Raw genomic sequence first — 22271 nt, forward strand, 5'->3', positions numbered from 1 at the left:
CCAAAATGACCAACCAAATCATTTTAGTAACCTTTTAAACCAGTAGTGTCAATAGAGGATTCCACTAAAACTGGTCTTATGAAGACATTAACTGTGTTCAGATTTTCTTAGACTAGCGAGGTTCTATTTAGTATCTAAATCTTCTCATAATGAAATACAGTCAGGAACTATGAAATAAACTCTGAAAATCGTTACTAGGTGCAAAGCCTTTATTAGGGCTGTTATATATAAGCCTGGAAACGGTCTCTTCCCTGTGAAAAATACAGCTGTTTTACACTTAGGGCAACTTGTAAAACCTCATTTTTTTGGACTGAATTGTCCCAATAAGTCATTTATTTCCAGTGAACCCCCGTCACAATAAGCGGTCTAACCTCTGAATTTTATTAGTTGGCTGTTACCATCGCACTAGTAGAGAGTCTCCATTTTCCACAGAATAAAACTGTAATGACTGTTGATCATTTTCTAGTTCAATCTCTCTGCCCGGCATCTAAAATTAGACAAAGGGGTGGGGGTGATTAAGACAGATGTGGCAAAACCTCCCCCCCAACAAAGATGTATGGTTTCCATTTAGAGTCAGACCATGTTACGTAGCGACATAGCTTAGTAGCAAGTCATACTGTGGGGAACTCAGCTTGACTTTGTGTTTTGCTGGGCAACTTACTTTGGGACTTTCATAGGACAACAGAAGTTCTGACACAGGAACTTTGAGAAGACGTGACAGCAAGCCTTTCACCTTTTGAATTGTCATGGATTCTATCAAGGAAAAGAAAAACCATCAAGTTCTCTCAAAGGACAGTTACCTGTAAAACGAGCTCACGTGACAAGACCACAACTGTAATGACAGCTGTCACTATCATTTCATACTATCAATTTACCCAGGTAATGATCAGGGAACGGCTCACCCACCACGTGGGCCACCAGATCACAATGTCACCACTTAGGGGGTCGTTTGGGAGGCTGGGGGAAACGGAGCCGATGATTGACCTAAGTGCCCTTTGATGATGAGTTTTCATACCATTTCAGCGGTGTTTAATAGTTCCTCCTTAACCCGAATAAACCAGAAATCATATTCTCAGCACAGAAGAATAAACGTGAGTGAAATCATTAACTTTTTAAACCTTTGTGCTTACTTACTTACGAGTTACTGAGAGAACGCTGGCATGGGGCTCGGGCGCCATGAGGACACGTCTCAGTCTCTCTGGCTTTAGTTTCCTCCTCTGTAAAGTGAGGTGTAGACTAATGATCCACAAGCCCCCTTCCAGCGCTCCCAGTCTGTAATCATTGTGGTTTATGTGTGTAATGCGATACACATACAGGGGACCACCAGGCATGGGAATGTAACTTAATGAGGAAAAGCTTTGGTTTGTTCAGAAAACACTATGAACTTCTCTCCAAAGATGGGTGTGGTAAATACTGGGTGTCTGATTATGAGCAATACAGTTTCTTTGAAGCTTTAGCTGGAGGTACAGCAATAGTGTGTTCCTACAACGATCACATGTATTCAAACAAATATTTTTCTATCAAAAATAATTTTTGTAAAAGCTGTTTTTATGCAACTTGTGATAATAAATGTTATCTTTATTTTAGAATAAAAACTGGCCCTTTTCTTGTTTATGTATTGAATATAGACACTAAATAGACTACAGTGTCGATTAACATAATTTGCTCTTTTATTTGTGAATATATGATAATCTTGTCCTTTCAAAAGATTTAGGTGGACTGGCTTTCCTTGTGCAGAGGGTGGTTAGTGCTGGCTTAACTCTGACTGCTGAGTTCAGAGAATATAGGACTCAGATTTGGAATAGCTTGAAGCATAATTATGACATATAATTTCTCTGGATTATTCTAATCTCTGCTAGTTCGACCTGAAGATGAATAAACCTCAGGCCGTGAACACCGTGGGAGGCGGGTGAGGAGCCGTCAGCCGGGGCGGCGCTCGTTTGCACTCCCCACGGCCCTGACCCGGGGGCTCCGCGCCTTCCCAGGGGAAGCCCAGAAAAGGAAACTGAACACAGCCCTAGCGAGAACAGTCTTGAGCACCTTCCCACAAGCTGATTTCACGTAAGAGAAGGAAATATGCAAACACATCCAAAGCTAAGTACTTTTAACAAAAAGTCCTGGTTCTCTCCCACTCGTCTGTCCCCATGCATGCCCTTACTGACAGAAGTTAAGTCTGAAAACAGAATAATGAAGTGGGGGCCACTCATTTCAATTAATCATTATGTAACAGTGGCAACATTAAACTTCACAGGCATAGAAACTGGATTTCTAGTAAGTAAAAATGGAGCAATGCTGGTAAATGGATACTAGATGATGGTTCTGGATCATAAAGTACTTCTTTGGGCACAACCAAAACCTTCCATAAGCAATACCATGATAAGCTTGTTTTATTTGATAAAAATGAATTTAAAAATCAATATGAATTCACTGCACTGACAGGGAAACAGAAGGGTATTTCACTAGAGTCATTTACGGTAATAGATATTTTATTTCTTCTTCAAATCCTCACTGTGCTAAATTTAAGCTGTTTATATTTTAGTATTTAACTGTGAATCAAGTTTAATCTTGAGATTCAGACTAATTTTTCTTTTGAGTGACAGTTTAAGGTAAGTTACATTGATCTAATTTGTTGACATAAAAGTATTTATTTTCCAAATAAAACAAAATCAGTTCCAACAGCATCAAGGTTTAAAGTTCTGAAGTAGTTTTTTTCAAAGAAAACCATTTCAAGTGTGTCCATTAAAACAGCGTCCAAGAGCTGTCTCTGCAGGGGCTCCTGACTGGTAAGGAATAGAAAGCACCCAAGCCCAGTGCCAGAACATCTCTGGCCAAGGAAAGCCCCCGGAGCAGCAGTGTGAGAACTAACCAGCAGCGGGCCAGCACTCCCACGCTACTGCCTCTGGCTGAAGAGGTAACCGCAACAAAGCTGTTCTCTAGATGAGCTGCAAGTTATGCGAGACCTGAACTTTCGGGGGGGGGGGGGAGTGATGTTATTAGCATGGTGTTAGCATTTTAGAACTTAAAAGCTAGTGAAAACCTATAAGCTGTAAAAGCCCACAACTTCAGAAATGAATGAAATGTTTCACTTCCAGCCACCTTGAGTCGAGGGCCAGCGATTCAGAAGCATAAGGAGAGGAGAGAGAGAGAGACTTATTCTTACCTGGCAGTTGTTTCTCTATGACTTTCTGATCAAGTTGATTAGGATGTTTTATCTTCAGTGCTTGAAAGAAAAAAGGAAAGAGACGAATTGAGCCCTGCTGTAGGAAGGATTTACATCACTTGCACATTACCAGCCATGGCCAAAGGATGCAGCTCTTCATACAACGTGGCTCAAATCCCACTAAAGGAATAGGATGCTTATTGATGTTTAAAATTTCTTCTATTAATACTTTACTGAATTCCTAACAACAACAAAAAAGAGCTGGACCAACATTCTATGGCTTTCCTGTTTCTCCTTAGTACTTCTTTCCTGATGTTTTATCTAGGTTTTCAAGTGTAAGAAAAGCCACGAATTTCCAAATCACATTTCAGTTCACTACTCGAATACTTCCCACATGTGCAACACTGTTAATTAAATGAGTTTAAAGAATGGGAATTGCTAACATGTTCAAAATCAGAATTTAGATATGTTTGAGAGTCATCATTTCTTTAAAAATTGAACTACTCCTCTAGGTACTTACTTAAAAGAAACAATCCCTATTAGGTCATCACTATTTCAGCATCTAAGGACTCGAATACAAATAAGCGGTCTTTGAATGTGGGGTTCTTACTTAGTAGCTGGTTTTTGAGCAAAAATGGTTGTTGCACTTTGAGTTCCCCATCTTCAGGTGCACCATATTCTGTTTAAGGAGAAATGAAAAAGGATGAATGATAAAAGGCCACTGTACGGGGAAAAAAATGTACAGGTTAAGTGTCAACCTAGCCTTTTCCTTTCCCAGGATGAATCCAGCAGCAGCTGGATACGAACCTGGGATCTGCTTCCTTTTATTTGGCTACTGGTTTAGTGTATTTTTTGGAGGGAGGGACAGACAGCAACGACTGCCAAGCCTGGAACCCTCCTGTCTCCTGTGCATCCCATCACTGATCCCTAGAGACAAGAAGAGGCTGTGCCTGCAAATACTTAGAACGCTGACATGAGTTTCACCTTTGGTCATAGTTCCCTTTCTTTCTGGGACCTGAGAGAAACTTGACTCACAAACACCTTCACCAGGTTTTAGCCAGTTTGTGCAGTGCTGCTCTGGGCGCCCAGAACCACCACTGCAAACCAGGTCCCCTGCCAGGAAATGCAGCCTCTACGTAAGGTGTAAGGAAAGCAGCCCCCTTCTCCTCTTCTCACTTCTGCCAGGACCACCAGGAACAAAATGTCTATAAATACCCTCCACGCTCTGCTTTGTATTCTACATTCTTAGTGGGGAGATAGTAAGCCATACCTGCAGGGCTGCTTTAGAGCCTGCCCTGCCCCCGAGTGATTTAGAATTCACCTCAAGTGGCCAGAAATCGAGCCAGCTGATGGAGTCATTTGAAAGCAGTTCCCACGGACAGCTTCTCTTCCTTAAAGATAATGTTCCAGCCTGAAGTGTTTATGCAGCGAGCTTCTCACATTATTAAATATATAAAAAAGAAAATTGCATAAGAGTGAAATTTGGAATAATAATGAAATCAAAATGGAAAGTACATCAGGGACAAAGAGTCCTGAAGGCAGAGCTTCAGTGTCCAAGGAGCCAGGCTGGAGGTCAGGAAGCACCTTGCACACCAAGTGCCAGGACTGGTGAGCCCTCCGGAAAGCTACACTCAGCTCTCATGAACATTAAAATTACCTGGGGAGCTTAAAAAATACCAACGCCTAGGTTCCACATTAAATGCTCTTCATTTAAAAATTTCCCTAGGGTATAGCCAGGGTTGAGATAACCTGGAGGCCTTCCTGCCCTTCCTGAAGTAGGAAGTGGGACCCACCTCCTGGAATCGAAAGTTCATTAAGTAAATGCTGAGATGAGAAGAACTTCTGTTTAAGAGCTGCTTTCCCCTCCTCCTGCTAAGAGATGCTACACATTTATCTTCTCTAAAGACAACTCTTTATCTGCTCCCAACTAGCTGCTGGAGCCCCTACTGTCCATGTAGATGAGTATAAAAAAGCCCCAGTGGAGAAAAGCAGCAACACTGAGGACGACCTCTGACACCCAAAGGAAACCGTGTCCTGGTGGACAGCCCCCACCCCAGCCCCGTGAGGGCCCTGGTGCACAGTACGTACTGAGGCAGAGTGACTGGTATCTAGGATGGGCTGCAAGAAATTCCTCGTTTGGTCTGTTTTTGTCTGGATCTTGATGTCCACCAGCCTTTTTCCATTCATTTCCGAATGCTTTTCGGTAATCAAGCTCAGCCCCACGCCTTTCTTCTCGCTGAATCTGTATGGATGTGAAATAAAAGCAGGTCTATTAAAGCACTTTTCTAACGAGTGTGTCTTACACCCTGTCCTTTCTCCACCGCCTACCTGTAGAGAATAATTAAACTGAAAGGGACAAGACAATATATTTCTACCTTTTCTTTTTAACATTAACAGGACCCAGGAGTTTCTTCAAAAAGAAAAGTGGATTTCAGTTTTATCCTTTTCTTCACGGGAGTATCTGGATTATGCCTGGGGCCCAGGGTCACAACATGAGGTCCTCGGCCTGGAGGAGCTGACTTACTGAGAGAGTACCCAGTATTCCTCCCCTGCCTCAAATGACAAAAACTGGGCCTGCCAGGGCAGCTAAGCAGCGGTTTTCCCTGCAGGCATCTGAGTGTAACACCACCTCCGGAGGAGCTGGGAAAAATTGCCATTGAGAGGAAATAATACTTACCGTTTGGAGGAAACGACATCTGATATCCTTTACGGTCTTCCACTGTAACTTCTCTTTACACTGGACCGTTTGGTTTCTAGTTTAAGAAACACCTCGTCAGGACACCAGTACTCACCGCACACCTGTTCAGGGTCCTCAGCTGACCGATCCTGGCGATGATGAACTGCCGTGTGGTCTGTGCGTCTTTGCTGCTTTCAGTCAGGGGGTTTCTGGTGCAGGACAGCGCATGCAGACTCTGTAACTTATCCAGCTCGTTGATAAATGACCACTGAAACCCAGCAAAAGAAAACATATGAAAATAAACATGTTTCAGGCTAATTTTTCAGATTATTCAGACTAGCAGCAGAAAAGCAAAAGTCCCCAGTTCCATTGGAGGCATGGAATTTCACCATGCAGCGAGCACCCACGAGGAAGGCCACATATTTTACAACTGTGCCGTGTAAACTGACAGATGGGCTGGTTAAGTGTGAATTAATCTAATTTCTTAATATTTTTGGGTTTGTGTGAGGAGTTTCACTCCAAGGAAGCATTTCTCTTTCAATTTAAAATATTCTTTAATAGCAGGAACCTTCAAACGGCATCATGAGAATGGAAATAAGTGATAATGTAAGTAAGTACATACATTCTGAAGAAGCTCTTACCTGTGATATGCGATTGTCATTTAGTACAAGGTATTGCAAGGAAGGAAACATTGATGTTTTGCACCCTAGAAGAAGGAGAATTAAGTTACACAGTAGAAGGGAAACAAAGCTGAAGTATTGGGGAGCCGGGGGAGGGGTTACTGAATAATCTCATATACCAATTCCAGCGTCTGGGAAATGTATAGAAGAAAGTCCAATGTCAGAAAGGATTAGTTGTTCTAATCTGAAACGTAAAAATGTTAAATTTGATTACATAGGACAATATAAAATGCTATGGGCTATATCAACCAGACTAGATTTGTAAATTTTTTCCTACACCCTAGGTTTTGATCCCATGAGAAATGCTTAGAAACCTTAAAGTCTAATTTAGGGCATGCAAAGCAGACTCTCTGTGCTACATTCTGATGATCCTGCAGTCATTAAACAATTCCTGGGCCTCCTGCTGTGCTAGGTGCTAAATGGGCGTCAGAGAGCAAAGAGACACAGTCTTACTTCCCAAAGTTCAATGAATGAAGACTTTTGATATCAGCACCAGGGCCAAATTATTCATTCAATGATCTAGTACAGATATAGACTACACTGTATGTGGTTCACAAGTCAATTCTCTAAATGAATTCAAATAAAAATTTCCCATGGGGCTTCCCTGGTGGCGCAGTGGTTGAGAGTCTGCCTGCCGATGCAGGGGACACGGGTTCGTGCCCCGGTCCAGGAAGATCCCACATGCCGCGGAGCGGCTGGGCCTGTGAGCCATGGCCGCTGGGCCTGCGCATCTGGGGCCTGTGCTCCGCAATGGGAGAGGCCACAGCAGTGAGAGGCCCGCGTACCGCAAAAAAAAAAAAAAAAAAAAAAAAAAAATCCCAAAGGGAATTACTCAATTTGGGAATTCCATCATCATTATCATATTTCCACTGAGGAAGTATATATAGCATAGGATCCATTCACTAAAAATTTACTAAGAACTATTGTAATAGGCATTTTAGGAGCGGGTTACCTGGGCAGATATGCTATTAGAAACAGCTGGTTCTCATCAATTAATTGATTAGAAGAAAGGTCTAATAACTTGACCGTCTGTAGAGCATCAGTCGGCCTGTATGGAAGATAAAATTTTTTCAACATAAATTTAATTTCTTAATTGTTTTCAAAGATACAGCCTTAAAATACCTGCATCTGGTGTTAAGGAGAGGTCAGGGGGTGGGAGGCAAGTATATGATATGAGTATAAAAGGGCACCATAAAGGATCCTAGTGGTGATGGGAATGTTCTGTCTCTCGACTGGACCAGTGTCCTAGTTGTGATACTGACCACAGCTTTGAAAGACGTTACCAATGGGGAAACTGGGTGATGGGTACATGTGATCTCTGGGTACTATTTCTTACAACTGCATGTGAATCTAAAATTACCTCAAAATTAAAAGTTTAATTTTTAAAAAACTACATTTGCCTGTATAATACATAAAATCATTCTGAACAGTAAATTTTCATTAATTTGAATCCTCTGAGAATTTGCTGTAAATGTGTCCATGTTTAAGTTTGTTTTACATACTAATTTAATGATACCAACACAAGAGGAAGATTAGGCAACAACATATTTAATCTACTTAAGACAACAAGCTTTTTACACACAGTCATCCCTCAGAATCCATGGGGGATTAGTTCCAGGACCCCCGTGGACACCAAAACCTGAGGATGCTCAAGTCCCTTACATAAAGTGACACAGTATTTGCATATAACCTACACACATCCTCCATATATTTTAAATCATCTGTAGAGTACTTGTAACACCTAATACAATGTAAACAGTTCCAGTGCCTGGCAAATTCAAGCTTTGCTTTTAGGAACTTTCTGGAATTTTTTTCCCCCAAATATTTTCCATCTGTGGTTGGTTGGATCTGTGGATGCAGAACCTAGGGATGTGGAGGGCTGTACTTTGGTACATTGACCTTGAAACGATAATGCTAATTTAAAATCCATTATTTAATCCTTAGAGCATCTCCTACAGAACCCCCACTTAGAAACAGAAGTTAAATCCATTTATGTAAAACTAATACAATTCATGGCTTCAAAAATATTTAATTCAAGGCTTTCACTCTGATGGGGTTTCCTCAGTTAGAACCTCTTAGTGAAGTTTGAGTTGACATTCTAATTTGTAAAGGCAATGAATAATAAGCATTTCTCTAATTCTTATTTGCAAATCCTCCTAAAACTTAATGTTAGGTATAACTGAGATCATTTATTTATTCAGAGTGACTAAATGATACGCAGCTACCTGTCAGAGAATGATTATACCTCTTTACCCTTGAAGTTTGGAAAAACTATAATACATAAAAATGCTTTTGAACTAATAAAAAAAAAAGACTAAATGGTGACCGATGCGTTGATGTAAAACCCTGGTTACCTTTCTGAAATGACGATACTGTTGGACTCAAGGTACAGTTTCTCAAGGACAGGACACATGGAGGCGCAGCGGAGCACCTGGGGGGAAAGTCAAGGCAGGGTGACGCGGCCTCGCTGGTCATTCTCCCCACGTGCTTATTCACTAGAACCTCCACACGGATGCAGTTTAGCTACTGTTGTAGAAATAAGTGCCTTGGGGACTTCCCTGACAGTCCAGTGGTTAAGACTCCATGCTTACAGTGCCGGGGGAACAGGCTGGATCCCTATTTGGGGAACTAAGATCCCGCCTGCTGCACGGGGCGGCCAAAACATAAAACAAGATAAAATTAAAAAGGAAAGAAAAATGCCTTTGGACATTTTGTTACAGACTCTATCTCAGGCCAGGAGTGCCAGTGGACGGCTGATAAAATTACGGTATTAAAGGGCCGTGCTTTAATGACACAGGAGCACACAACTTCGGGCACCTGGAACCAACCAGGACAGGTGTCAGCCCATCATTCAGGCATATCCTGACCTGTACAAAGTGGAACTGGAGATGGTGACCTAGCACATTCTCATTATTGGATACAGTTTAACCAACGGAAGGAAACATGTGAAACACCTTTCCTTACTTCTCAATGCCAATCTGGGTTTATAAAGAATGCACTAATAGGACAAACTTAATCAACAACTATTTATACATTTTCTCACTGGACCTTTACTGCCATCTCCACCTCCAGAGTCTCTCCATGCCCTTCCTTCCCGTTCTGGAGGGAGCAGCTCTCAAGGAAGGAGCCCTAGGAAGGAAGTCGGGCGGCTGTAGCCGCGGACGGCCCAAGTGAAAGGCCACTTCTCTCTTGCGGAGGTGCCCAGGTGGCACTGCACAGATGAACAGCTTTGCTGGGATGTATTTATCTGCACTTGGTTTGAAAGTGGAGTGTTCTGGGTGTGTGAAGTCAGTTAACCTCTGACAGATCTGAGTAGTACCAGATCTAAGTTCCAAAGGCTGCAGGGCCCAAGACCCACGAGTCCACTTTCGAACCCAGCTGTGTACATGAACAGTGGCTTCTAGGAGCCGAACTGCAAACAAGAAAAGGGTGTGAGAACCTTTCTGAGGCTCGGCCTCAGCCCTAAGAACACTCGTGGGGAAACTCAGGCAGCTAAAAGCTCAATCCAGAGCTAACTCTAAGGCTTTTCAAAGCTCAGCACGTACTTGGTGCAGACCACCAGGAGAGCCACTGCTCAGGAGACACCAGGACTAATCAGGCACCAAGAGAAACAGGATGGGTTCTGAGACACCATATTCTTCTAACTGTGAGGATTCTGTAACTCCTTTCTGTAAGGCCGTTGAGAGAACCCTATTATCTAGATAATAGGATGATTAAAATGAAGCCACCCTTGGGCTTCAATCCCCCATTAAACCAAGAATTTAAAACTGTGTATTACTGGGTAACAAACCAAAGAAATATGTTTACCTCCGTCCATGTGATTCCTATCCGGTTAAGGACTAAAACCTTCAGTGCAGAAAATGTTCCAGTTGGAGATGGTGAACCGGAGGGAAATTTTAGTTTGTTTTCACTGTGTAGAAGAAGAGACACGATGAGCTTATGGCGATAGAAGAGGCCCAACTGGGAGAGTCACTGAAAGCAGTAGTTTGGGATTTGATATGAGGAGTCTGGTTTGTTTCAACCTTAAAATGTGATTATACTAAACACAAAGTGAGTCAAGACTGTCTAATTTTTAATAGTTACAACTTGGTATCTGACATGCAGAGATGTGTTTATGGGGTTAAGGCCGTGGTGAGGCTGCAGATTTCCTGAAACACAAGGCTCAGGCATTGATTTGTGAGGTCAGCTTCTGGCTTCACAAGCTGCGGCCCTGGACACTGTAAAATTCAGTCCGGCTCTCAAGAGTCTTACTGACGTGCTAGGTTGTGGGCTTGAGTTCTGCTTCTAAACAGAGACTGCTAACAGGATGGATGAAATAAATTACTGCCCTAAAGTTCTCTCTCAAGATCCTAATCTCAGAAGGTACCCCATATCTTTTTTTTTCTCAGAAGGTATCCCATCTTGACAGTCATTGTGAATGAAGACACCATTAAAGCCCTTATTTCCAGAAAAGGTGACGCCATGGGTCGAGGTACACTCTGTGCTCTATTTGGAAGGATAACTAATTTAGGCCTGTCCAACTGCTCCACTGAACCTGCCTGAGCCAGGAACAACTCGCCCATACGTGTAAAATTGGCTCAGGTGTGAAAGGGGGTGCCTGGCCGAGCCCTTGGAAAGTTAGGTTCTGAGATTAAAACTAATCAGATACTCAAGAAGGCCTGGAAAATTGTGACATTAGTTAAATACAGAGCTCAGTGAAAACTCCTTATCAGAACTGAATTAAGCAGCCCCCCAATGAAATGACTCATTCCTAAAGCAATTAAGTGCTGGAAGGTTAATCACATCTCCTTCTGCCCACTTAAATATCTGAGTCCCCAGATGGGCCATCTTCTACAGTCAGGCCTATAAGAAACACAAAGACCTTCCAGCTCAGTGTAGTAAGCCACCCCACCCCGCTGCCCGCATCAAAAGTAAAACACGTTACCTATTAATGAATCATCTCAGGTGACCATTTGAAAAACTAGAATCATCAAAGAATATTAAGGAGTAAGTTAAACTTAGATAAATTAAATAAATTCAACTAAGCCGTCCTCCCCACCTCTTTCCCACAGAGATGCCGACAACTAGGCAACCGCGCGTTCATACCTGAGATTAAGGGCTTCCAGGTGCTTGAGCTGATCAGCAATATCTACGACTTCATCCCATGATGACAACAGGTTTTTTGACAAATCTATGCTTCTAACATCTAAATGCACATGTTAAGAAACAGCAATATGGAAAGATTCATAAAAGACAGGATAGTAATTACCTCAATTCTGGAACATGGGATTGTTCCCTTTTCACTTTATACCTTCTATTCTGCTTGCAATTTTTTCATGAGCACATATTACTTTTACCCATTTTAATCATCCAGCTGTTTATCCAGAAACTAAAAAGTTCATTGTCACATGCTGCAAACTTGAGACAGACACAGACAATCAAATGAGTGAGAACCAAATGTCGTTAATGCTAAACCATTCTAGCATTATCCAACAAAAAGAGAAAAACCAACAGTGATGGTAATTGTGATCATCGAGCACCTCAGGTGTGCCCAGGGGCCTTGCCCTTGGCACTGAGGAGCCCCTGCAGCCTCACACCAAGCACACGCATCTCCTCCTGGAGGGCACCGCTGAGCTCTGTGCTGCAGGAATCCCCAAGTAAGGAGAGGCACCTCCAGTGACCAACAGGGTTATTAGCTTGGACACATGTTCAAAAGTGCTAAGAAAGGCCTGCAATTCAGAGGGTCTCCTGTGGGTTGGACGGAGTGAGTGTGACACCCACCATCCCTGGTACAGGAATCCAGAGGGGGTAAACCAGTAGAACAGAAAGAGAAAGGCACCTGATGCCAGGGGGGAGTGGTGGCAGTGCCATCAAGAGGCCAAACCCCTGGGCAAGAGACAGAAGCTTGGAGCAGGACTGGACCAGCTCAAGGAGAATGTCACATGCTACTCTGATACGTGTAGAAGCTGTTCAGCTCATTCCTCTATTCTGCAAATAATGGTTGGGGGCCAGATGTCTAGCAGTGAACACGCCGATCAGTAAGCACGTGCATCTCTGGCGTGCCAGATACAGACACATATCAGAGTACCAGCGCCGGGCCTGCAGCAAAGGGGGTGTGTGAGGAATTTATGCACGTTGCTCACGGAAGACCACTTTCTCTATAAGGTGATATGTGAGCAGAGAACTAAAGGAAATGAGGGAATGCCATCCCAGAGAAGAGCATCAGGGCAGAAGGGATGACATAAGCAAAGGCCCGGAGGTCGGAACAGGTTTGGCCTACGGCCGGGACGGCAAGCTCCTGTGTGCCCGGGCAGAGGGGCTGGGGGTCTGAAAGGGAGGTCCCCGAGGCCTCGGGGGCCAGGCCCGATCACAAAGGGCCTTGCAGGACTTTAGTTAGTCTCTGCCTGAAAGGGGAACTACTGGTGTGAGCGGAGCTAGGCCTTTAAAAGGTCACTCTGCTGCTGTGCTAAGGCACAGACTGCAGGGAAATGAAGACAGAGCAGAAAAAGGAGGCGCAGGTTCCTGAGCAATCTGGGCTCAGGCCAGACTGGGCGCTAGAGGGGATGGGGATGTCAGGTTCGGTGTCCTAGCAGAAAAGCTGAGCTGCTGGGACTTGCCGCTGGATTCAGATGAGAGAGGTGAAAAAAAAGGAAGAGTTAAGTTACCTCCAAGGTTTTTGGCCAGTGCCACTGGAACTTCCCTTTACCGAGACAGGAAAGACTACAGATGAGCAGGTTTCAGGGAACTTAACGTCCCAACGTGTTCAATTCGAGATGACCATGAGACACCCAAAAGGAGGTATCAGATACACAGCAGACAGACAAGTCTGAGTGGGGACGGGTCTGGGCTAGAGGCTGAAGTGCAGGAGCCCAGCATCTGCAGGCTGGACACGTCTCCTCAGGAACAAGTAGGCCAAGGGTCAGGGGTCTAAGCCTGGGGCGCAGCGACCTCTGCAAGAGAGGCTGAGGGGGAGAGGCCGAAGCGGGAAAGAGAACCAGGATCAAAGAACCACCACCACCTGCATCCCGCGTGGTCCACTGGGTGCCGGAAGCATTCTCCTTTATCATGAAAGGAAAAAACAGAGGCACAGAGCAGTCAGTAACCATGCCGCCTGGTGCAGACCAACAGGTGTGAATTTAAACCCAAATCAGCCTCAATCCAAAGCCCATTTCCTTACAGCCCACTATGCCACAGGGCGTCTTTACGCGTAAAACACAGAGAAAGTAGCTTTTAATAAAAATAGTGGCATCAATCAACAGGGTTGGTCGAAGAGGAAAGCCTTTTAGGCAGGTACCAGTTAGGAAGCTCCAAGAGGTGGCAGGAAGAGGGGAAAGAAGGCAGTGGAAATGCACAGAAGGGGATGAACCCAACCCGGCCGGCACAGGCAAGCCAGACCCTGTGCCGGCTCCCACTGGCTGTGGGTGAACTGGGTCCAGAGAGCTAAGGACCGTTCTGACGGTTTTAAATGCTTGTGTTTTAGGCGGTCCTGTGAGCAGCCACACAACCTCCTCCAGTTTGCTGGTGGGTCGCAGGCCTAAGCTATTTACTCTTTGGCTCTTTAGGGAACAGCTTGCGGGCTCCCGACCTAAGGAGACTCTAGAAGAACCCGGGGCGCAGCAGGGACTCGGAAATAACGCCCAGAACCCTGGGGGCAGGATTCTTATGCCCTAAAGATGAGACACAGAGCAGCATGACGCGTCCAAGCTCCGGTTGCCGGCAGAGTGAAGTTCAGTGGCGGAAACGGCAAAGAAAAGCTGGGCTTTTTTTTCCCTAGAACTACCACCTAAAGGTGCCAAATCAAACAGAAGGAGAGTTGCAAGCATGCGCCTGCTAGACACCAGCTGGACAGAGAATCCTCGGCAGCCACCTGGCTGAAAGCTCCCTCTGAGGGTCTCAAAGCCGCCACAGGAGCCGAGGGGCTTGACCCCGACGTGGGCGTTCCCTCCGGTCCCCGCAGTGCGGCCCCTCGTGCCGCCTGTGTCCCACAGCCGCTCTACCCTAGCCGCGGGCCCTCATGCGATGGCTGAGTCGGGCGCGTCTCAGGGCTGGCGGACCAACTCCAGCCGCCCTTCATTCCCACCGCCTCTGCTAACTCTGGGCCATTAGGTAGGTGGGAAAGGGCTCGAGGCCAGTCATTCTCCACTCACTCATGCTTTCCACTGTGTAGCCAGAATTACACATATTTCTGCTAGTCTGTACAGAGCACAGGGACCACCTGCATTCTGATATCAACTCCAGACAGGCCAACAGTCGTGAATGTCGTCCCCACACGCGTGTGCGCACACACACACATGTGCGCGCGCACACACACGTGTGCACACATGCGCACGCGCACAGTCCAGGGAGTTCCTGGTGCTCTTGTTCCTGTGGGCAGAGGATCTTCCCCACGTTCAGAGCCAGCTGGTGAGGCATCTCTTCCCCAGCGGAGCTCGCCAACCTGACACACTCCCACTGCCTTCAGCCCCAGCTGAGCAAATGACCTCAGAGAGGAATCAGCCTAAAAACGGTGACTGGATTAAACACACCAGGCAATCCTTCAACTTCGGGCAAGAATTCAATCAGCAAGTGCAAGGCATTCATCACTGAGTCTGCAGATATCAGGGGTGACTTGGTTATCTCACCAAACCTCATTGCCTCACGTCTCAGGAGACGTTCTTCCCCAGCAGAGAGTGCGGTATAAACAAACGAGACGCTGATTCCCCAGCACACTGCTGACAACTCCAATCAACCAAACAATTCACACGCCCAAACCCCTCTGCGGACCAAATCTTTTCTGTGTTGAAGATGAGCCTTGAACCGCCCGATTCCCAGTCTTCCAAAACCACTTAGGAGGAGGCTAGGCAGATTCCAGAATGCGCCAGGCACCTCTGTGGCACTTTGCTCCTTACAAGCTCCATTCCACACCCCGAAATGCCCTGACTCGGCTGCCTAACCTGCAGAGAGAACGACCTTTCCTGTCACCACAAAGCAGGTACCGCCAGGGTGGTTAGAAACATTTTGCTAAAGAAAGCTACTCTCATCTGCCATCTCTTCAGTCAAGAAACCTGATTGTAAGCTGCTACCTTTTGCATAAACTATTATGTACAGACTAGGCAGGCTTAAGGAATTGGGAGAAGACCTTTTAAAGTTAGGGAAAGTCTATTTCATTCGCTTAGAGAAAGTCTTTCATTCGCCACTGGGGTTTTTTTTTTTAAGGCCAAAAAAAAGCATTTATTTGGGGTTTGTTTGGACTGCAGCCCAGGAGACACAGATCCAAGCAGCACTTGAATTGTGTTCCACCAGACTACAAAATGGAGCAAGTTTACTGGGAATTTTTTTAAACTTACCTCCTGTATTTTTAGTTGTGGGAATAAGAGTAATACAGGGCAAAAAAACACACTCGTAAGAGAAGGTAGAGATAAGAGATGACACACTTCGGAAAAGCCTGTTTTGAGGTATTATAACAAAACTGCATCCAGCTGCATGAACAGGAACCTTAATAAAGGAAAGAGTTTATCTTCCTCCCTCACAGGAAGGCAGTTGGGGCTAGCGCAGTGGCCCGGGTACCATCCAGGATGCTGGCCCCTCTCCATCCTTTCCCTCCCAGTCTGCCCTGGATGGCATTCTTCCCACAGGTTGGCTGCTGAGCCCTGGGCCTTCTGTCTGCACTCAAGGCAGGGGAGGACGGAGGGCAATGGACAGAAGCAGATCCAGCCACGTCTGTCCCGCTTGAAGGAACCCCCACCACAAACTCCCATGTTACATCTCCCTGGTCGGGGCGAGTCACACTGCCTCACATGAAAGCAAAGGGTCTAGGAAGGTAACAATTTACCTGGGCGGTGACAACCCCAGGTGAGACCGAGTCCCTGTTAGGAGAACAGACACTGGGTAGGCAACCAGGGTGTCTGGCTCAAGTGTCAAAGCCAGTCAGACCCCAGTGACGACTTCTCATTGGGAAGGATACTAGGACAAGCTTTGGCAATTCCTCCTTTGTCACCAGGACCATTTACTGCGCAGTTCCTCAAAGAAACTTCCTGCAACTTGCTCAGCTGACTGCATGAAAAACACATAGTTCACATGTATGCATAAACACGTACGCTATCCATTGGCCCTTTAAAAAATTGAAAAGCATTTCAGACATATAAAAAGGCACCAGAAATAACAAATTCCAGTAGCCACCACCCAACTTAAGAAATAAAGCATTACTGTAAAAAAAAAAAAAAAAAAAAAGAAAAATAAATAAAGCGTTACAAACATGACACACATAAGTGAAGTCCTCTGAGTCTCTTTCCATCATCCCCTCCCCTCCTCCTCCTCTGTTCCACGTAGGGAACCAGGGCACTGCGTTCGACGTTGACTTAAGCTTAAGCATTTCTTAATAGCTTTACTACATATTTCCATGTCCCTAAACAATTACAGTATTTTTGTATATTATGAAATTTGACATAAATGGTAGTGTACTGCGTATATCCTCCTGCAACTGACTTTTTCCCTCAATAGTACGTTATTCAGCAGTAAGCTGTAGCTATGTGGACACGTGCTCCAGAGCATGCACCTTCACACCTTGTAGTTTGTTACTATACGGAGAGACCACAGGTAATTTATTTCCTCCCCTGGGACAGGTAGATTAGTCCCAACAGTGCTGAAGGACACACCACTGTATAGTTTTTGCGCTCACGTGGGAAAGTCTCTCTAGGAATACAGCCTAGAGAGCGTGAGTGCGTGTCTTCAGCTTTTTAAGATACTCTCAGAAGCCACTTTTTCAGTGTAGAGAAGCTGTGCTGTTCTATTCATTAAAAGAGCCCATGTGTTTGCCGGAGAGTTAAGAACACAGGGCCTGGAGCCAGACTGCCTGGGTTCCAATCCCGATTCCACCGCTCCTCTGGCCTTGGGTGAGTTAACATCCGTGTGCCTCAGAGTCCACATCTACACACCCACATCCACGGCAGCGCTACTCACAACCGTCATATGTAAGCAAACCAAGTGTCCACTGACCAATGAGTAAAGTGTGGTCAATCCATACAATGGAATATTATTCAGCCTTGTAAAGGAAAGAAATTCTGACACATGCTGCAACATTTGTGAACCTGGAGGACATTATGCTGAGTGAAATAGGCCAGTCACAAAAGGACAAACACTGTATGACTGCATTTATATGAGGTACCTAAGTGGGCACCAACTCCACAGAGACAGAAGTAGAACGGTGGTTGCCAGGGGCTGGGTGGGGAGAGATGCGCAGCTGTTACTGAAGGGTTACAGGGTTTCAGTTTGGGAAGATGAAAAGGTTCTGAAGATGGAAGGTGATGACGGTTGCACAACAGTGGGAACGTACCGAACACTGCTGAACTATACACTTAAAAATGGTTGAGATGGTAAATTACGCATTATGTATATTTTACAATTTTAAAATGCTATGATAATTTTTTTAAATTAATCAATCTATTTATTTTTGGCTGCGTTGGGTCTTGGTTGCTGCACGCGGTCTTTCTCTCGTTGTGGTGACGGGGCTACTCTTTGCGGTGCGCGGGCTTCTCACAGCGGTGGCTTCTCTTGTTGCGGAGCACAGGCTCTAGGCCCGCGGGCTCAGTAGTTGTGACACGTGGGCTCAGTAGTTGTGGTGCGTGGGCTTAGTTGCTCCGCGGCATGTGGGATCTTCCCGGACCAGGGCTCGAACTGTGTCCCCTGCACTGGCAGGAGGATGCTTAACCACTGCGCCACCAGGGAAGTCCATGCTATGATAATTTAGTGAGTCAGTATTTGTGAGACTCTCAGAATATTGCGTGACATACAGTAAGTCACTTTATAAGCATTTATAAAAATAAACATAAAACTGACAACCTTTGGGGGGAATACTAAGACCACCATGCAAGGCATCAGCTATTATAATCACCAGAAACTAGGGGGAAAAGACAGCAGCAATGTTCCAGGGCAGAGGCTCCCAAACTTTCTCAGTTCACAGGGCCCTTCACAGTGTTTCAGTAATTTTCCAAGGTGCCCCTAGGCCAAAAGAAACACCTCACAGTTCCATTTAGTAAGCAGTTAGGGCCAAACAACTTAATAATTATTTATGTCCTACCAAACTAGTGTCTGTCTAGTGGGCACTGCACAACTTCCCGAACGCTGGAATCAGACTGGACCCTCACCACCTCCTTTTCCCATTCCATGATGATTTTCAGGAGATACTGGCTTTTCTTTCAGCACAAGAACGGCCAAAAACCCAGCTCTGCAGGGAGATGACACCATGGAAAGGAACAGTAGGAATATCATGAAACTGAACTAGCTCCAACTAGTAGTTTGCACCGTGTCCAACAGATGTCACTGTTTCCCTCTAAAATTCAAAATATCCTGTTGTGCCCCGGTGAGTTTCCTGCAGGCCCGGAAACCTTGGTACAAAGCTTAGGGATCCAGGCCTGAATTCACACCACTCCAGAGCCACAGCCATCTCCAAGGAGAAACCATACATAATGGTCTTTATTTGGTTTTGATTCCTTTATTATGTCTTTTCTCAGTGCTACCAACTCAAAGCTGGTCAGCTGGAATTAATCAGGAGACAATACAGTGGCTGAAAGTAGAGATTTCCATCCCCAGCTCTGATGCCTACCATTCACGGCAGGATCTCAACCGCTATTCCCAACGGCCTAACAGCTTAGGTATTACTTTGGAAATGAGGAAACAGAGGCTTAGAAGCCAGAATTAACTAACTCTAACTGCTGTCAGGGCTAGAAAGTGGCTTAGCTGACACCTGAACCCAGCCTGACTGGCTCCAACATTGGGTCCTTTCCAGGAAGGACACTAGCTAATTACTGAACACACTGATACTCAGGCAGTAGAGTCATTCACCAGAAAACTTCATGAGTTATGCAGCTGCTCATAAACTAGGGGAGGAAAAATCTGTTCGCATCTGTTGTTAATATTCACAGAGCCCATGGTGCTCTCTGAAAGAGATTAACCAATAGGGGGGGAAAAAGTGCCTCTTTTGGGTAAATGATACTTAAATATTTGCATTTTAAATGGAAAAAATAGGGACTTCTCTGGTGGTCCAGTGGGTAAGACTCCACGCTCCCAATGCAGGGGGCCAGGGTCCGATCCCTGGTCAGGGAACTAGATCCCACATGCATGCTGCAACTAAGAAGTCTGTGTGCCACAACTGAAGGAGCCCGTATGCTGCAACTAAGACCCGGAGCAGCCAAAATAAATAAATTAATTAATTAAAAATAAATAAATAAATGGAAAAAATAAAGCAAAGAACTTTAACCCTATGAAGCACATAGCTCTATAAATCAACAGCAAAAACCATTCATGTTAGTAATCTCTCAGTGGTGCATTAGTCATGACTCTTTTGTTCAATTTATATATTCTAAATCCTCAACAATGAATGTATATTGTTTGTAATTAACTGTCAAGTTATTGCTTTTTCAAAAATCTTGATTTGAGTTTTCTTTTCTTTTTTTTTAATGCTGGTCATCTGTGCTAAAAAGCAGAGACATCAAGAAATGAATTTACTGGGAGTTCCTTGATGGTCTAGTGATTAGGACTTGGTGCTTTCACTGCCATGGCCCGGATTCAATCCCTGGTTGGGAAACTGAGATCCCGCAAGCTGTGCAGTGTGGCCAAAATTTCAAAAAAAATTAAAAATTAAAAAAAAAAAAAAGAAATGTATTTACTCTTCAACACTGTCCCCATGTGCACTTAAATTCTGTATCATATTAAATCTTAATGACAATAATAACAACAAAAGCAACAAAAAGATAGCAAAGTATTTTACTTTGAACAAAACGACAGTTCAATTCTTTTACTTTAGAGACAAAGTAAAAGATCGCAGGCCTATGCCAAGTAGCGGCAAATCTACTCTCCGAAGTGGCCACCAGGGGTCATTACTTGGACGCCTCATCCAGGTCAGGGTCAAACACCACGCACTGACCATCACTGCTCAACCAGCGTAACCTGAGAGGTTCGTGTGCAGTTGTGCGTGGTTCTGTGTGAATATCAGCTTCCACGCTCTCTGGTTCACGCGGTGCCTCAGAAGGAGCAGTGAGCCTGTCTACAGAGCATCACTGTGTTCAGAGAGTTGGGGAGGACAGAGAAAGTTCAAATGCAGCAGTTTCAAAATGCATTATGTAGTGCCCTTCAGACTGCTACACAGTCACTTGTGGGTACTTCTTAAAAGCAAGAGCCCATGCATGGTATTCTGATCTAGTAGGTCTGGGATGGGACCCAGGATTCTGCATGTTTCAAAAGGAGCCCAGGTAATGAGGGTGTGCAGCCAGAGATGGGAACCACTGGGTTCTAGAAGGTGCCATCATGCTCCACGGCACAGGTAACAATGTAGACTTCTGCTTCCATTTTTGACTCATCATCCAGACGTCAACCTTAGTTCCTTCATAATTAGTCAATACAACAGAGTATGGTATAAATATTCATAATGGGCAAATCAGTGTTTCATTTCCAATCTAGGAAAGTCCTGTGCTAAAATAAGGATTTTAATTTCCCTGAATACTCAATCCTTGGATTCCTCTGATCTCAATTTACTGTTTTGCAGAAAAGATAAGACCACTTTGGGAGCAAAGTTCTGAGCACTGACATGCAGTCGGCTGACCTTAAATCCTGAACTTTGATGAAACTGTGAAAGTCGGCTCTACCATTATCAGTTCCACTTACCTTTGCTGTTTTACAACAGAGTCAAAACCAATGGTTTCCACAGGTTTATTTCCAATTGTAACAATTTGCTCTTTTCTCTCTTCCTCTGGTTCATCCTCTAACGCATAGCGGTTCTTAATTGCAGTGAGAAAGTCTACTCCAAAATTTACTTTGTTTGGACGAATGAAGGAACCTCCCGTTGGGTGCCTGGGAAAGGAGAGAAACGGAACAGAGAAAATATCATCTATGGGGACCTTTAAATAAGATCACACACACAAAAATCCTTTATAAACTGTCAGTCTGCCACAAATGTAAAATGCCTGCATTTACAAATATATTAGCAAATAAAAGCAATTAAACAATTTTTAAAAAGAAGGAAAAAGAAAGTATCATCACCAGAAGGCAATGTTCTGAAGGTTTTCAAAATTTTCTGTATGCTGAAAAAGTAGAATCAGCATAAAAGGGAGAGTAATATACTAAAAAAAAAAAGGTAATTCATACAATTGATCATAAAGGGTTGTGTGCTGATACAAGCATGTAAAATCCCAATAGATAAACAGACAGATGGAACAGATGATTCACAAAAGAGGAAAGAGAAGTATTAAATCCATGGGGGAAAAGTCTTACCTTGCTAATGATTAAGAAATGTAAATTGGGACTTCCCTGGTGGTCCAGTGGTAAAGAATCCACCTTCCAATGCAGGGGAAGTGGGTACGATCCCCGGTCAGGGAACTACATGCTGCGGGGCAACTAAGCCCACACGCCACAACTACTGAGCTCTCGCGCCTCAACAGGAGAGCCTGCCTGTGGCAAACTACAGAGCCCACGCACCCTGGAGCCCGCGCGCCACAGCTAGAGAGAAGCCCACGCACCACAACAAAGACCCGACGCAGCCAAAAAAATTAATAAAATATTTTTAAAAAAAGAAATGTAAATTCAAGCAATGAAACTATTTTCAACAAATCTAGCAAAAAATAGAGTCCTAACACTCAAAGACTGAAAGGTTGGGTTACTTCTTGATTGTATAATCATACTCCTGGGAATCTGTCAGCAGGCAATAATTTAAAAATAAAAACAAAATTGCTTTTACAAAGATTCTATATAATAGCATTTTTTCAGTAATTGAGCAACTCTGGAAACCATAAAAATGCCAGCTGGA

General features: G+C 44.5%; 1 protein-coding gene across 1 annotated transcript in view; it reads right to left on the bottom strand.

The window, feature by feature from the left end:
- Positions 1-202: 202 nt before the first annotated feature.
- TBCE (tubulin folding cofactor E) overlaps positions 203-22271 on the bottom strand; it is a gene marked incomplete at its 5' end in the record, with an annotated part of 85274 nt that continues 63205 nt past the window's right edge. Inside the window, 14 exons of the mRNA XM_079697588.1 lie at positions 203-487; positions 662-753; positions 3161-3220; positions 3771-3839; positions 5249-5402; positions 5953-6105; positions 6479-6543; positions 6637-6701; positions 7470-7565; positions 8872-8948; positions 10325-10427; positions 11603-11702; positions 16440-16528; positions 21134-21319. Of these exons, the coding sequence (XP_079553714.1) occupies positions 395-487; positions 662-753; positions 3161-3220; positions 3771-3839; positions 5249-5402; positions 5953-6105; positions 6479-6543; positions 6637-6701; positions 7470-7565; positions 8872-8948; positions 10325-10427; positions 11603-11702; positions 16440-16528; positions 21134-21319 (1402 nt within the window). The 3' untranslated portion in view covers positions 203-394. The remainder of the gene's footprint in view (positions 488-661; positions 754-3160; positions 3221-3770; positions 3840-5248; positions 5403-5952; positions 6106-6478; positions 6544-6636; positions 6702-7469; positions 7566-8871; positions 8949-10324; positions 10428-11602; positions 11703-16439; positions 16529-21133; positions 21320-22271) is intronic.

The sequence above is a fragment of the Hyperoodon ampullatus genome (genome assembly GCF_949752795.1).
Source record: "Hyperoodon ampullatus genome assembly, chromosome: 1".
NCBI classification, from domain to species: domain Eukaryota; kingdom Metazoa; phylum Chordata; class Mammalia; order Artiodactyla; family Ziphiidae; genus Hyperoodon; species Hyperoodon ampullatus.